Consider the following 17290-nt stretch of genomic DNA (forward strand, 5'->3'; position numbering starts at 1 on the left):
AATAATAATAGAGTTGGAAGAGACCCCTTGGGCCATTTAGTCCAATTCCCTTCTGCCTTTGTGCACCAAAAGCACAAGCAAAGCACCCCTGACAGATGGCCACCCAGCCTCAATGTTAATAATAATAATAATAATAATAATAATATTAATAATAATGGTTATAAGAGAAGAAGAGACCCCTTGTGTCATTTAGCCCAACCCCCTTCTGTCCTTGTGCCGTGGGGGCCGGATAAATGGCTTCGATGGGCCGCATCTGGCCCCCGGGCCTTAGTTTGGGGACCCCTGCCTTAGACAATGGCAAAACGTAAGGATGGATTCCGAGAGGGCAATGCAAACAAGGTTTCCTCCTCCCTTAGTGGCAACAAAGCCACCAAATGCATCCAAACCTGTCCATCCTTTGACGCTTACCCGTTCCCGGAAACTCCGGGCTCCCGAGACCCAACACGGCTCCAAGGCAATAGGTCGTGGAAGGTTGCTGTGCCCTCTCCAAATGACACAGCATCACTCAACCACCTTTGCGCCTGCGCTGGATCTATGGACGGGAAAGGTCTCGTCCGCTGTGCCAAGTTCCCAAATGAGCCCCATGTGGGCCTCTCCGCCGGCCTCCTCCTCCTCCTCGCCTCTCCGCTCTCTGCCTCCAGCTAATGGCTGAATCCTTCGGTGGCTAATTATTCTTGCCGCTGCTGCATCCGTGAACTGACCTAATCCCCGCGGAGCTCCCGACAGGAAGCCGAAATGGAATTTTAGCACCATGCCAAGCCGCTTCCATTCCTCTCCGCCTCGCCCCCCACAAGACATGCATTATTGCCAGGCTCTTGGGAGAGGCAGGCACCATAAATCTACCTGCACTTGGCTCTCTCCGAGCCGGAGCCCTTCAGGCCGCTTCGGCTTCCTCCCTCCCGCCTTCCTCCGGCTCCTCCGCAGATCCAAAAAGCTATAGACCAATCTCCTTGTTGTGCCATAGAATTACGGAAAAAAATAGACCCATGTATGATTCCACAGCAAGCTGGTTTCAGGAAAGGGAAAAGCTGCACATCACAAATGTTGAACCTAACTCATAGCTTCACACAGTAGCCTTCACACTGGAGCTTCTCTCATCGAAGCTTCTCACACAAGGCCTTCTCACACTGAGTCCTTCTCACACTCCTCAGGGCGATACTAGCTTTGGCCCACGAATTTACACAGGAGCTTCACACAGTAGCCTTACACACAGCCGCCTTCACACTGGAGCTTCTCTTATCGAAGCTTCTCACACAAGGCCTTCTCACACTGAGTCCTTCTCACACTCCTCAGGACGACACTAGCTTTGGCCCACGAACTTACACAGGAGCTTCACACAGTAGCCTTACACACAGCAGCCTTCACACTGGAGCTTCAACATGAGGCCTTCTCTCGCCGAAGTTTCTCTCACCAGGCCTCACACATAGAAGCTTACCTCATACTGAGGCATTCTCTCACAGTGAGGCCTATCTCATACTGAGGCCTACATCACAGTGAGACCTCTCTCACTATGATGTTGACTAACACTGAGGCGGAGCTTCACACAGTAGCTTTACATACAGCAGCCTTCACACTGGAGCTTCAACACAAGGCCTTCTCTCACCAAAGTTTCTCTCGCCAGGCCTCACACATAGAAGCCTACTTCATACTGAGGCATTCTCTCACAGTGAGGCCTATCTCATACTGAGGCCTACATCACAGTGAGACCTCTCTCACTCTGATGCTGACTAACACTGAGGTGTTTCTCACTCACACGACACTAGCTTTGGATCACTAACAGACTTCAGCCTACTCACTCTACTCAGGGCGACAGTAGTTTATTTAATCCATTCTGTGCTAAATTCACATTTTTGTAATCAAAAATAACTAGTTAATTTTTAATATCTCTGACACAAAATTCACGAGAGAGACACCCACCAATGGAAACAAGCAAGGAGAACGCAAAGGTCCATTCTTCTACGGGAAGGGGAAAGAAAGCATTGTCAAGATACTGTGCAACGTACCTCTCAGTGAAGTGTGAATCCCGGTGTTGCGGGAGCCCCTGTTTCCGGCGCTGGCTAGACGAGTTGGCGGCCGACGGGAGGTGAGGCTCCATAGTGCCAGGGTTGCGGGCTGCGGCTGCCACCTCTTGCCGTGCCCGGAGGAGATCTGCGGAGGAAACAAGAGACGTGGTATAAGTTGCTGGGAACACCTTACTCGGTTTGACCAGGGTTTAGGCCCAACACTGTTGCCTCCAGGTATGAAATGACAGCCCCTTCATGCATAGGGTTGCAAACAGGTTTCTACAACTAAACAGTGTATGGGTGCTTTTACACAACTGTGTCACACCGAAGGTGCAAGACTACACCCCCGCAATACTTACCAGAGCAGGCAAAAATACCGACAAAGATTTTGGCCTAAATTCCGCTACAGAAAATGTTACCGAATCAGAAGGATTTCCCTAAGTGTTGACTTTCCACGTTTTCGTAAATTCAATGGGTCTGCTGGGGCAATGGGTTACACCCTTGTGCCGGCTGAACTGACGACCTCAAGGTTGAAGGTTAGAGTCCACAAGACGGGGTAAGCTCCCATCTGTCAGCCCTAGCTTCCCATGCAGGGACATGAGAAAAACCTCCCGGCAGGATGGTCAAGTCGGGTGAGCTCCCGTCTCTGCAACGTCTCTGCAACATCTCTGCGACTTGCAGTATGTTCTCAAGTCGGGTGAGCTCCCGTCTGTCAGCTCTAGCTTGCGGGGACATAAGAGAAGCCTCCCAGCAGGATGGTAACACATCCGGGTGTCTCCTGGACAACGTCTCTGTAGACAGCCAATTCTCTCACACTAGAAGCAACTTACAGTATGTTCTCAAGTCGGGTGAGTTGCCGTCTGTCAGCTCTAGCTTGTGAGAACATGAGAGAAGCGTCCCAGCAGGACAGTAACACATCTGGGTGTCTCTTTGGCAACGTCTCTGTAGACGGCCAATTCTCTCACACTAGAAGCAACAAGTCGGGTGAGCTGCCATCTGTCAGCTCTAGCTTGTGGGGACACAAGAGAAGCATCCCAGCAGGATGGTAACACATCAGTACATTCACTGGGCAATGCCTCTGTAGACAGCCGATTCTCTCACACCAGAAGCGACAAGTCGGGTGAGCTGCCATCTGTCAGCTCTAGCTTGCGAGGACATGAGAAAAGCCTCCAAGCAGGACAGTAACACATCTGGGTGTCTCCTTGGCAACGTCTCTGTAGACGGCCAATTTTATCACACCAGAAGCGACTTGTCTGAATTCGCTCTTGACACAATTTTAAAAAATTGGTCTACTTTAGTTTTCATGATCAACTGGATTCGCGTCTTTGATTCGTCTCAGGAAGTCAAATCACGTCCAGCATATTCTACTTAAAATCAACACTAGTGCCGTCACAGAAAAAAAGGCTGCAGCCGTTGCAAATTCAGTCGCAACTTAGCTTCATCACTCAGCTTTTGCACAAACGCATTGTGTTCCTCCCAAGCTCTGCGGCAACCTACCCGTTCATGACTCCTGCTTGCGTCCTTCTCTGTCTTCCTTTGCCAACCTTAAAAGAGCAAGAAGATCCTCCTCGCCAGACAGAGAAGGCCTTGCTTCCTCCGTGAAAGACTAAAAAGCGCTGGCTTTCTCTCCTTCCCCACAAACCTTGGCCAACCAGACTCTGGGAAAGACGGCTCTTTCTTTCTCGGCTCTCACGAAAACCCCGTCAGCGCATTAAGGGGATTAGTTTGGGGTATTAAAGGACAAGCGAGAAGAGATCCCTCCCATCAACACACAGAAGAAGAAGAAGAAGAAGAAGAAGAAGAAGAAGAAGAAGAAGAGAGGGAGGGAGAAAGAGGGAGACACAGACGGAAGTGGAATCACAGCTGCTATTTGCTAAAGTTTCCTTCCAAAACCAGGCTTTTCGAAAGACTATTCCGGGATACAGCCAGGCAACAAACTGGGCCAGTTCTTCCCTAAACACTCCTTGGCTTTGGCAAGAGCAGAGAGGACATTGTGCAACCAAACCCAAGAAGAGTCTGGGGGAAAAACAAAAGAGTCCAACTCAGAAGAAAATGCTATTCTCGTGCCATAACACATGACTGGTCCAACTATGACGCAGGGTGAGACGGCAACCTCAAGCAGCATTTTTTGGGTATCACAATAACAACAACAACAACAACAAGAACAACAACAACAATATCAGAAACTCCTCAAAACACAGCAGACAAAAAACCAGTACAAGAAAACCGCACTACAAACTAGAGCTGACAGCTGGCACAACAAAACATTGCATGGAAAGTTCCTTGACAAAATTGAAGGAAAAGCTGATAAGGAGAAAACCTGGCTCTGGCTCAGTAGATGATATGAAACATTAGCCGTTTCTTTACTGTGATCTAGGCGTCTCCTTGTAGACAGAAAAAGTGGGGTATAAATAAACATAATAATAATAATAATAATAATAATAATAATAATAATAATAATAATAATAACAACTCTTACAAGTAAAACAAGCAGTCAAAGAAGAAGAACATGCCCTGGCAGAACATGTAAAGCAAAATGAAGAACCTGCTTTGATTGAAGTCAAAAATCAGAAACTCCTCAAAGCACAGCAGACAAAGAATCAGTACAAGAAAACCACACTACAAACTAGAGCTGACAGCTGGCACAACAAAACACTGCATGGAAAGTTCCTTGACAAAATAGAAGGAAAAGCTGATAAGGAGAAGACCTGGCTCATGAATGGGACCCTGAAGAAGGAGACAGAAGGTCTGATCCTTGCAGCCCAGGAGCAAGCCATCAGAACAAAGGCAATTCAGGCCAAGATCGAAAAATCAGCTGATGACCCAAAATGCAGACTGTGCAAGGAAGCCGACGAAACCATTGATCATATCCTCAGCTGCTGTAAGAAAATTGCACAGACAGACTACAAACAGAGGCACAACTATGTGGCCCAAATGATCCATTGGAACTTATGCCTCAAGTACCACCTCCCAGCAGCAAAGAACTGGTGGGATCACAAACCTGCAAAAGTATTGGAAAATGAGCACGCAAAGATACTGTGGGACTTCCGTATCCAGACTGACAAAGTTCTGGAACACAACACGCCAGACATCACAGTTGTGGAAAAGAAAAAGGTTTGGATCATTGATGTCGCCATCCCAGGTGACAGTTGCATTGACGAAAAACAACAGGAAAAACTCAGCCGCTCTCAGGACCTCAAGATTGAACTTCAAAGACTCTGGCAGAAACCAGTGCAGGTGGTCCCGGTGGTGATGGGCACACCAAAAGATCTCAGCCGGCATTTAGAAACAATAGTATGTTCAGTTGCTGATCAATTAATTCTTCCGTTTGCTACAAACGATCTGGGAAAAGTGGGTCCAGGCTGGGATCAGGCAGAGCTTTCCTTCCTGCCAGCACAGAGTGCTGTTTATCTTCAGCACCAGAGGACGTTTAATAATTTAGGACCCCTCGGAGGGGGGGCTTAATTGCTTGTCTCTGCTTCTCCCCGCTTTCTCCGGCACCATCAACATTAATCCCACGCATCCTCCCGTCTCCCCGCCTGGAACCGCCATCCCTGGAGCATCCCTCTGTCAATCACTTTTGATTTCCGAACCATCCGAGGGAGCGAAGTATTGTAAATCACGCATTTGTGAGGAACGGGAGGGTGGGTCATGGGGGTCATTCGGATCAATGCCGGAGTCCTCTTCCTCCCCTCTTCCACAATAAGACACTTTTCTGATAATTAATTTAGAAACAAGGGAAAGCTCCACATTCGGTACTTCTCGTTCTCGCATCCTGTTATTGCAGCATTTCTCAATCTGGGGGTCACAAGGGGGTGTCAGAGAACTCACTATCAGAAAAAAAATACTCCTATATACTCGAGTATAAGCTGACCCGAATATAAGCCGAAGCACCTAATATTACCACAAAAAAATTGGGAAAACATTGACTCCAGTATAAGCCGAGATTGGTAAATTTCAGAAATAAAAACCAATAAAATTACATTAATCGAGGCACCAGTAGGTTAAATGTTTTTGAATATTTACATCAAGCTCTAATTTAAGACAAGACTGTCCAACTCTAATTAAATCATTCTTCTCATCTTCTTCAATGTAAATGTGCTTATGTATCGTTGTAATAATAATAGAGTAAAATAATACATGTAGTAATAATAATAAATACAGGAAAATAATACATGTAATAATAGAGTAAAATAATACAAATAATAATAATAATAATAATAATAATAATAATAATAATAATAATAATATCAGGACCTCAAGATTGAACTTCAAAGACTCTGGTAGAAACCAGTACAGGTGGTCCCGGTGGTGATTGGCAGACTGGGTGCAAAAAAGATCTCAGCCGGCACTTGGAAACAATAGACACTGACAAAATTACGATCTGTCAACTGCAAAAGGCCACCCTACTGGGATCTGCGCACATCATCTGAAAATACATCACACAGTCCTAGACACTTGGGAAGTGTTCGACTTGTGATTTTGTGATATGAAATCCAGCATGTCTATCTTGTTTGCTGTGTCATACAATAAAATAAATAATAATAATAATAATAATAATAATAATAATAATAATAAATACAGGAAAATAATACATGTAGATTAAATTATTCTTCTCATCTTCTTCAACGTAAATGTGCTTATGTATCGTTGTTTACCTAAGTAACCCGAAAGACAGTTGCATCTGTCGAGTAGGAAATTTAGGTACCGCTTTATGCGGGGAGGCTAATTTAACTAATTTATATCACCATAAAAATGTCCAGCAGCGTGTGGAAGAATGAGGAAGTACACCATCAAGGACTCGGGTGTCACAGTGAGTGATGAAGCAGCAGCTCCCCCGTGGCCAGAATTGAGCATACCCTCATGAAGCCGGAAGCTGGAAAATGTTAAATTGTTTCTGTGTCTTTGTCTCTGTCTATATGTCTAATGGCGTTTAATGTTTACCATGTATATGTACATTGTGATCCGCCCTGAGAAGGACGGAATATAAATACTGTAAATAAATATATAAATAAGTTTGGTCCAGATCCTTCATTCTTTGAGTCCACAGTGCTCTCTGGATGTAGGTGAACTATAAATTCCAAAACTCAAGGTCAATGCCCACCAAACCATTCCAGTATTTTCTATTGGTCATGGGAATTCTGTGTGCTAAGTTTGATTCAGTTCCATCATTGGTGGAGTTCAGAATGTTCTTTGATTGTAGGTGAACTATAAATCCCAAATGACAAAATCAATCCCCTTCCCAACCGCATCTATGTTCAAATTTGGATGTCCTGGGTCTTCTCCGCTTTTGCGGATCCGAACTTTCCTTCTCGATCTCTCTCTCTTTCTATCTGTCACCGTTCAGCCAGGAGGATAAAGGCATCACCGGGCGTAATAAATAAACCATTGTCTGCTTTCTCCGAGTGAGGTACAAACAGGCGCTAATTAGCGCTGGCTAATTACCTAGCCGGGGAAGGATTAACGCTCCTGGTTTCAAAAAAGGAGGGGAAGCGGGGAAGGGGCGACAACGCTAAGCTGCCTGCGCCGCTGCCGGGCTCGAGATTGGCCCAGAGCACCAAATCCAGGGATCGTTCTTCATTACTCCAAGGATTAGAGACCAACTTTTCGGGAAGGGAGGCGTGACCGAGGGGAGGGATGCCGACTGGGATTTCAGGGGAGCCGGAGAGATTTTCCAGTGACTTTTTGTAAAGCCTGGCATTGAAGAAAATCCTCTTGTATATTCATGACGGGAACTTGCTTTGCAAGGCAGTTTAATTAGCAGGGGGGCGTCTGCGTGTTGTCTCGGTTTCCGGCTTCCCAGAAGCGTCTGAGAAATAGGATGCAAACTAACCTTGCATCCTCCTACCCAGTTTAGGAAGTAGCAGAAGTAGGGCAGAAGCAGGGCCGGCCCTAGGTAATATTCAAGTGTAAGCGAACAGTATTTTGGTGCCCCCTCCCAAACAAATCACTGAAAAATAAAAGGTAGAAGGTAGAGCAGTGATTCCCAAAGGACATAGGGGTGGAGCCAGGGGAGGTAGACAGGGCTGAGCCTGAGGCACCTGTTAGGTCACAGGGGGTGGAGCTAGAGGAGTGGGCGTGGCTTGGTCCCAAGAGCCCGAGACAGGGCTGAGGATCTATACCTCTCCTGAGGCACTTGTTGTGACACAGAGGGCGGAGCTAGAGAACGAGGCGGGGCCTCCTTCCAAGAGCCTGAGATAGGACTGAGCCTCTATACCTCTCCTGAGAGGACTTTTAGGACTAAAGGGTGGGGCTAGGGGTGGGGGCGGGGCCTCCTTCCAAGAGCCCGAGACAGGGCTGAGGATCTATACCTCTCCTGAGGCACTTGTTGCGACACAGAGGGCGGAGCTAGAGAACGAGGCGGGGCCTCCTTCCAAGAGCCTGAGATAGGGCTGAGCCTCTATACCTCTCCTGAGAGGACTTTTAGGACTAAAGGGCGGGGCTAGGGAAGGGGGCGGGGCCTCCTTCCAAGAGCCCGAGACAGGGCTGAGCCTCTATATTTCTTGTGTCCTGGCATGACAGGGATAAATGCTCAGCCCTAACTCAGAGCTCGTAACTCCACCCATCCCAGTCCTGGCTGCCCATTTGTGGTCCCACCTACCTCCCCTAGCGGATTTTGCGCCAGCCACAGTTGCTTACCCGGCTTATAGATTCAGCCGCCCCTTGGCAGGAGTCTCTTTTTCAAGTACCCAAGCTAGCTAACTTATATTCTTCATGCATTAGCACACACACATACACAGAGAGAAGCTTAGGTGCACTCACCGCTGTGGCTGGGCACTGCCATGCTGTTGGCCAACTGATAGAGCCGTTGTTGTTGCTGCTGCTGCTCCTCAAAGGTGCTGTGTTCGTTGAGAGCCGACATCATGCGCCTATAATGCTCTTCCGGGGTCATCTGAGTGATAGTGCCCTCCAGCAGAGGCGTGTGGGAGTTTTCTGTGGGATTGGGAAACAAAACAAAATACGTTGATACCAGAGCAAAGAGAAGAGATGAAGAAGAGAAAGGGGGGCATGGCTTAGAGGGATGGGTGTGGCTCCTGCTCAAGGGGGTGGGGCTGAGCCTCTCCCCTAGTCCAAGATGCAGGGCTGGGAGGGGAGGTGGGCAGGGCTACAAATGGGCAATCAGGACTGGGATGGGCAGAGATATGAGCTCTGAGGCAGGGCTGAGCTTCTATCCCTGTCCTGGACACAGGGGCGGGGCTAGAGGAGGGGGTGGGGCCTCTTTCCAAGTGCCTGACGGGGTTGAACCTCTATACCCTGCCCCCATGTTCTAACAAGCGTCTCAGGGGAGGTATAGAGGCTCAGCCCTGTCTCAGGCTCTTGGGAAGAGGCCCCGCCCTTTAGTCCTAAAAGGCCTCTCAGGAGAAATATAGAGGCTCAGCCCTGTCTCAGGCTCTTAAAAGGAGGTCCCGCCCTTTAGTCCTAAAAGGCCTCTCAGGAGAAATATAGAGGCTCAGCCCTGTCTCAGGCTCTTAAAAGGAGGCCCCGCCCTTTAGTCCTAAAAGGCCTCTCAGGAGAAATATAGAGGCTCAGCCCTGTCTCAGGCTCTTAAAAGGAGGTCCCGCCCTTTAGTCCTAAAAGGCCTCTCCGGAGAAATATAGAGGCTCAGCTCTGTCTCAGGCCCTGCCCTTTAGTCCTAAAAGGCCTCTCAGGAGAGGTATAGAGGCTCAGCCCTGTCTCAGGATCTTGGAAGGAGGCCCTGTCCTTTAGTCCTAAAAGGCCTCTCAGGAGAAATATAGAGGCTCAGCCCTGTCTCAGGCTCTTGGAAGGAGGCCCTGCCCTTTCGTCCTAAAAGGCCTCTCAGGAGAAATATAGAGGCTCAGCCCTGTCTCAGGCTCTTGGAAGGAGGCCCCGCCCTTTTGTCCTAAAAGGCCTCTCAGGAGAAATATAGAGGCTCAGCCCTGTCTCAGGTTCTTGGAAGAAGCCACACCCACTCCTCTAGCTCCGCCCCCTGTGTATCCTAATACATATTTTCACTTTTATTATGTGCATCGATTTCACATAGACACAGAGGTTTCTCCTTACATTTCCACGACATTAATATGTCGCAACACATGGTTCGGAAAGCTCTGAACTACGTCAACAAGGAGTGCAACCTCCATACAGGATAAGCCCCATCCCATTTCCTTCTGTGCCAAGAGACCGTTTTTGCTCTCCTGGCAAACCCATGCCAACCTTTGCACGGAAGCAACGCTGTGGAAGATAAAGACCGAGCGAGGCGACATTTGTTTACTGTCGGCAAGGCTGTGCGGTAATTACCGCTCGCTCCGCTTTGGCAGAGCCTGTTTTATCTCCGATCCTCCCCACGGGCCAGGGCTTTTCATTACTCGGAGGAGCCCCCAGCAACGTTTTGCTCGGTGGGAGGCAGCCGAGGGTCACTTGTGCTCACACGCTATGGCTCCACCAGAACAGCCGGCCTTGTTAATTGAATTAGATAATGATCTATTAAGGAAACGACTTTGCATTCTCCTCGCCAGGCCAAAGCAGCCTCCCTCCTGCCCTTGCCGCTTGTGCCAGAGGGAAATTATTAGGAAGAAGTCTCCAAAAAGACAAAAAAGGAGGTCGAAAAAATTCCAAATTGATGCAAAGGACAGCAACCGAGAATGCCTTTCAAGTGTTCACTCCAACTCCACAAAGCAAAGGAGTAGTCACTCCATCAAGGTATTGACACCTCCGGCCCATCCTCTGTTCGGATATCAGTCAGCAAGACAACGCCTTAAATGAAGAAATAGCTTCCTTAGATCTACAGAGATACTTGCAGGAACACTCAGCAAGCGAGAGTCCAAAAGTGGCAGGCTAAAATCCGCAACCTCAATCAATGGCTGATACTGGATGAGAAACTTGGAAGGCGCTGAACAGACTGCGCTCTGTTGCAGAGCCAAACTTAAGAAATGGGGCTACGGAGTGGAGTCCACGGGTAGTGTGTGGAAAAGAGCAAACCACAGACCACTGACTACAACGCAGACGGCAATGAAAGGACCAAGGCAGTGACATCTCCAGCCCATCCCCTGTTCGGATATCAGCCAGTACGCCAATGCCTTAAATCAAGAAACAGCTTTCCAAGATCTACAGAGATACTTGCAGGAAGACCTCAGCAAGCAAGAGTCCAAAAGTGGCAGGCTAAAACCCGAAACCTCAATCAGTGGCTGACGCTGGATGAGACACTCCCTAATGGGCACAGAGAAGGCTGCACCACAAGATGAAGAGCCAACCTTAAGAAATGGGGCTACGAAGTGGAGTCCGCAACATGTGAGTGTGGAGAAGAGCAAACTACAGATCACTTACTACAATGCGGTCTGAGCCTTGCCACGTGCACCAGAGGCACTCCAAGTGGTTAAAGGAAATCTAGTATAATGCCACGTTTTTAACTTTGTTCGTAAATGTTTACACATGATAATTTTATTCTCAATTTGCTTCTGGCATGATAAATAAAGACACCAGATCTGTATGTTGGAATCCGCCCTGAATGCCCCTGGGGAGATAGGGCGGGATATAAATAAAGTATTATTATTATTATTATTATTATTATTATTATTATTATTATTATTTTATTATGACACAGCAAACAAGATCGATATGCTGGATTTCATATCACAAAACCACAAGTCGAACACTTCCCAAGTGTCTAGGACTGTGTGATGCATTTTCGGATGATGCGTGCAGATCCCAGTAGGGTGTCCTTTTGCAGTTGGCAAATTGTAATTTTGTCAATGTCTATTGTTTCCAAATGCCGGCTGAGATCTTTTGGGACGGCACCCAGTGTGCCGATCACCACCGGGACCACCTGCACTGGTTTCTGCCAGAGTCTTTGAAGTTCAATCCTGAGGTCCTGAGTTTTTCCTGTTGTTTTTCGTCAATGCGACTGTCACCTGGAATGGCGACATCAATGATCCAAACCTTTTTCTTTTCCACAACTGTGATGTCTGATGTGTTGTGTTCCAGAACTTTGTCAGTCTGGATTCGGAAGTCCCACAGTATCTTTGTGTGTCCATTTTCCAAGACTTTTGCAGGTTTGTGATCCCACCAGTTCTTTGCTGCTGGGAGATGGTACTTGAGGCATAAGTTCCAATGAATCATTTGTGCCACATAGTTGTGCCTCTGTTTGTAGTCTGTCTGTGCGATTTTCTTGCAGCAGCTGAGGATATGATCAATGGTTTCGTCAGCTTCCTTGCAACAGTCTGCATTTATTAAATAAATGTAAGGAGCCCCCGGTGGAACAGTGTGTTAAACCTCTGAGCTGTTCAACTTGCTCAAATCTCAAAGGTCCGTGGTTCAAATCTGGGGAGTGGGGCGAGCTCCCAGCTCCTGCCAACCTAGCAGTTTGAAAACATGCAAATGTGAGTAGATCAATAGGTACTGCTCCGGCGGTAACAGTGCTCCATGCAGTCATGCCTATGGCCACATGATCTTGGAGGTGTCTACGGACAACGCTGGCTCTTCGGCTTAGAAATGGAGATGAGCTCAGGAAGTGAGGACAGGTCGGGGGCATGCTTTGCAGCATCTGTGCGCTGAGCCGAGCAGAAGGGCAGGCAACTGCCGCTGTCTGGGCCTCCCCTCCTGCGCGTTGTCGTCTTTGTCATCCTTTGCCGGCGTCTGTGTCACACCTGGCGGCGGCTGGGGATTTGACGGGATCAAGCGCCCGCATTAACCCGCCAGAGCTAAAGACCAAAGCAGACGGCAAAGCTTCAGCAGAGCAGGAATGGGAGCGAAGGGGGGGCTGAGTGGGGAGGGGATCGCCCTTGTTTTTTAAGATCTCTTTCTGTCTTGCGCCCGAAATCTTCTTTGGGACAGATCAGGAGGCATTTGCAGTAATGAGAAGTGTCATAATCATCCTGTCTCGGCACTCCGGCTCAGGGAAGGGAATGGTGGGGGGAGATCAGGACCGAGGGTGGTTTCCGCTCCCCGGAGCCACATCTTGGGCTGTGAGACAGTTGGTGTCTTGCTGAGCTCCCCCCAGGGAGGCGGGTGGGCGGCAGGCAGGCGTGGGAGGCCCTGCCACTCAACCGCCAGGAGTGGCGGCGGGCAGCGGCAGGAACAGAAGCAGGAGAATCCCAAAGCCACCGTCCTTTCTTACTTCCTTCCCTTGGGGTATGGTATGAACCACCTACGGTGCCGCCTGATGCAAGCTACAAAAAGTTCCAGCTCCACAAACCCCTCTGCCATCCAAGCTCTATGTTGGCACCGTTAAGTGGCACTTTGCCCTAGTTAAAATCATAGAATGGAATGATCTTGGGAATCATCCTGGACTACTCAAGTCTAGATGTAGGCCCGGAAAACACACACACCTGCCAGCGCCTGCAGCCGAACACCTCTTACTCTAGAATCCCGGAAAGAGGCCTGGAGAGCATGCACAACTGCCAGTCCCTGCAGCCGAGCACCTCTTACTCTAGAGTCCCAGAAAGAGGCCTGGAAAGCATGCACACCTGCCAGTGCCTGCAGCCGAGCACCACTTACTCTAGAGTCCCGGAAAGAGGCCTGGAAAGCTTGCACACCTGCCAGTGCCTGCAGCCGATCACCTCTTAGAGTCCCGGAAAGAGGCCTGGAAAGCATGCACACCTGCCAGTCCCTGCAGCCGAGCACCTCTTACTCTAGAGTCCCGGAAAGAGGCCCGGAAAGCATGCACACCTGCCAGTGCCCGCAGCCGAGCACCTCTTACTCTAGATTCCCGGAAAGAGGCCCGGAAAGCATGCACACCTGCCAGTGCCTGCAGCCGAGCACCTCTTACTCTAGAGTCCCGGAAAGAGGCCCGGAAAGCATGCACACCTGCCAGTGCCTGCAGCCGAGCACCTCTTACTCTAGAGTCCCGGAAAGAGGCCTGGAAAGCATGCACACCTGCCAGTGCCTGCAGCCGAGCACCTCTTATAGAGTCCCAGAAAGATGCCTGGAAAGCATGCAAACCTACCAGTGCCTGCAGCCAAGTACCTCTTACTCTACAGGCAACAGAAGCCTCCGGTGCTCTGCGTTTCTTCTCCTCATCCTCCTCGGTGTTGCAATTAGAAGGACATCGATATTCCAATAATGATGCATTTTGTGCTGGTTTATAACAAGGGGGACCGAATGGTCTTCACCTGTAAAAATGCTGCCGTGCGGGTTTTTCATTTAGATATGTTACAAGCAGACGTCTGACCCACACCTCCTCTTTTGCTTCATTTCCTCCCCTCCCGCCGCTGCATCCTCTGAAAAATTAATCAAGGTGATAGCAGTTTAATCCATCTCCCGGAGAAGGCAGCTAAGCTTTAATCAGGCCTTCTCCGAGACCTGGCTATGTATTGCTTGAGAATCAATGCTGCTTATTCCAAATCCCAACGAGGCCTCTCCTTGCTTGCTCCCTGGCTTCTCTTCTTGCACCGGTTTAAGTTTCCAACCCAGGTGACGCACCACCCAGCCTCCCACTTTCATGACGAAGCGATGGATTATCTGACTTGAGATCAGTCCGCTTGATTTTGGGGCCTTCTATTTGCCTAGAGAGGTTGAAATATAATAGGTGCCAGGGTTTGCTTTTCAGGTCATGCTGCGCTAGGAGACGCTTCTGACATAACAGGTGCCCTTCTGAGTATCTTCTTTGCTTTGACTGTACAAAAGGACTGCTTTTCCACATCATCACCATGCCAGGGAGTTAATTCGCTCTGAACCACCCTGATTTATTGGTGAACCAGGCCTCTCACCAATCCATCCTCCGTCAGACTGCTTAAGCATCCGGCTAAGCGACACCACAGTCGTAATTCAGCTTATCACAGCGGTTCTAATGCTTTATTATGTACAAACTATATACAACTACAAAGTCCATCGCTCATAGGACCCATGCTTCCCTAAGCAAAGGTAAAGTAAGATGTTCTGCAGGCAACATCTACATTCCATAGCAGAATGACGAACGTCCTGTCTGCACTTCTGAGACCGGAAGGCTTGACCTATTGGCTAGGCAGGCTATCATTCAAGCTGGCCTGCCATTAACCCGTGTGCTGCTGGAAAGCATGCCGGAATACACACTTGCAAAAACCCAACAGCAAAACACTTGATTCAACATTTCACCCTTACACCAAAATACACCAACACACCAGACAATTGGATACATTTCTGCCAAGTTTTCTGAAGCCGTCACGGAAGAAGTCGACACTCTGTTTCCGCAACCGGCGTCTTGCAGTCTCCATCGTGCACAGATCTTCCGATAGCCAAGCAAAGCAATAATGTGATCCACACGTTCTTGTGAAATGCCGATGATGCTTGAAATTTCTCTCTGAGTGATACGACAATCGTCCTGAATCAATCTGTCAACCTTTTGCTCGTGAAACTCGGTGGTTGCTGTCACAGGACATCCAACTCTTTGTTTGTCACGCAAGTCAGATGTTCCCACCTCAACATCTTTAAACGTACTCGCCCAACGACGCACAGGACTCACATCAACACAGTCACCATACACAGCTTGCATTCTGTGATGAATCTCCTTTGGGAATCTCCAATGAATCTCCAATGACTGCACATTGCTTAAGTCGCATTGACCGACTGTCTGCGCAGGGTTCCATACTTCGCACTTTAACAACACAACCGTTCAATGCTAAGGCTTCCCGTCTGCGCAGGGTTCCATACTTCGCACTTTAACAACACAACCGTTCAATGCTAAGGCTTCCCGTCTGCGCAGGGTTCCATACTTCGCACTTTAACAACACAACCGTTCAATGCTAAGGCTTCCCGTCTGCGCAGGGTTCCATACTTCGCACTTTAACAACACAACCGTTCAATGCTAAGGCTTCCCGTCTGCGCAGGGTTCCATACTTCGCACTTTAACAACACAACCGTTCAATGCTAAGACTTCCCCATCTGCGCAGGGTTCCATACTTCGCACTTTAACAACACAACCGTTCAATGCTAAGGCTTCCCCGTCTGCGCAGGGTTCCATACTTCGCACTTTAACAACACAACCGTCCAATGCTAAGGCTTCCCGTCTGCGCAGGGTTCCATACTTCGCACTTTAACAACACAACCGTTCAATGCTAAGGCTTCCCCGTCTGCACAGGTTTCCATACTTCATACTTTAACAACACAACCGTTCACTGCTAAGGCTTCCCTGTCTTCGCAGCGTTCATACTTCGTGCTTTAACAACACAACCGTTCAATGCTAAGGCTTCCCGCCAAATGGAACTGTAGAGTCTACTGAACAAGCCAGGACCTGCTGCAGACCAGGACTACCATCTGTTGAGGAGTTACGAAGGTGGAGGCATTACTTTTCATTCAACCCTCGTATGTTGTCGAAAGCTTTCATGGCTGGAATCACTGGTTTGTTGTGAGTTTTCTGGGATGTATGGCCATCTAAATGGATTTTTGGGTTGTTGTGTGTTTTCTGAGCTGTATGACCATGTTCCAGAAGCATTATCTCCTGACATTTCACCCACATCTGTGGCAGGCATTCTCAGAGGTTGTGAGGTGTATTGGAAACGAGGCTAGTAAGGTTTATATGTCTGTGGAAGTTTCCAGTATACCTCACAACCTCTGGGGATGCCTGCCATAGATGTGGGCAAAACGTCAGGAGAGAATGCTTCTGGAACATGGCCAGAAAACTCACAGCAACCCAAAAATCCATTTAGCTGCAAGAAGGATCCATAAACAACGAAACCTCCTCCACGGCCCAGGAAAGAGTCCTCGGAGGGGCGCAGCTCAAGAGTTATGTTTTGCTAATTATTGGCACAGAAACCAGTGTTGCGAAACCGTTGCCGGTTGCGCAGGCTACACTGTCGAAACGCAGGTCAAGCAATCCTAATCAGCAGGAGCGTTATCGATTGCTAATTACTTTGAACTTAAAACAACAATGCCTCCAAGGAATAGCGCATCTGCATCGAGACAAGGACATGCTTTGCTTTCTTCGATGCCCAGCTCATGTATCTGGGGCTGAAAAAGACTCCGTTCTAGGGGCCTTCTCTTAGTGTTAGCAACCAAAAACCCCAAAGTATTTCAACTTATTTCAGCTCATTATATGAGAAGACAGAAATGCTGGACCACTCTCACAACCACCATGTCAGACGACACAGAGAAGCCATTGAAATCCACAAGCACGTGGACAATTTCAACAGAAAGGAGGAAACTATGAAAATGAACAAAATCTGGCTACCAATATTTTAAAAAACTCTAAAATCAGGACAGTAAATAAAGAACAACACTCAGAAAACAGGAAATCCAGACAGGAAATAACACCTCCCAACAAAGGATTCCCCAGGCAAGAAGCAGCCAGGCTTTGAAGCTGCAAGGCTATTCAATGCTAAATCAAGATGGTCAAGTACAATATATATTAAATATAATAT

At 48.3% G+C, this 17290-nt stretch overlaps 1 protein-coding gene across 7 annotated transcripts in view; it reads right to left on the reverse strand.

The window, feature by feature from the left end:
- Positions 1–17290, reverse strand: part of samd11 (sterile alpha motif domain containing 11) — a 168944-nt gene that overhangs the window by 28914 nt on the left and 122740 nt on the right. For all 7 annotated transcript variants that reach the window (XR_010001387.1, XM_062965934.1, XM_062965937.1 and 4 more), the window contains 2 exons: positions 8766–8936; positions 2004–2148 (listed from right to left, as the gene is read on the reverse strand). Coding sequence is in view for 6 of the 7 variants with exons in the window: in XM_062965934.1 (XP_062822004.1) it covers positions 2004–2148; positions 8766–8936 (316 nt within the window). In the remaining variant the exon portion in view is untranslated. The remainder of the gene's footprint in view (positions 1–2003; positions 2149–8765; positions 8937–17290) is intronic.

The sequence above is a fragment of the Anolis carolinensis genome, unplaced genomic scaffold (genome assembly GCF_035594765.1).
Source record: "Anolis carolinensis isolate JA03-04 unplaced genomic scaffold, rAnoCar3.1.pri scaffold_15, whole genome shotgun sequence".
NCBI classification, from domain to species: domain Eukaryota; kingdom Metazoa; phylum Chordata; class Lepidosauria; order Squamata; family Dactyloidae; genus Anolis; species Anolis carolinensis.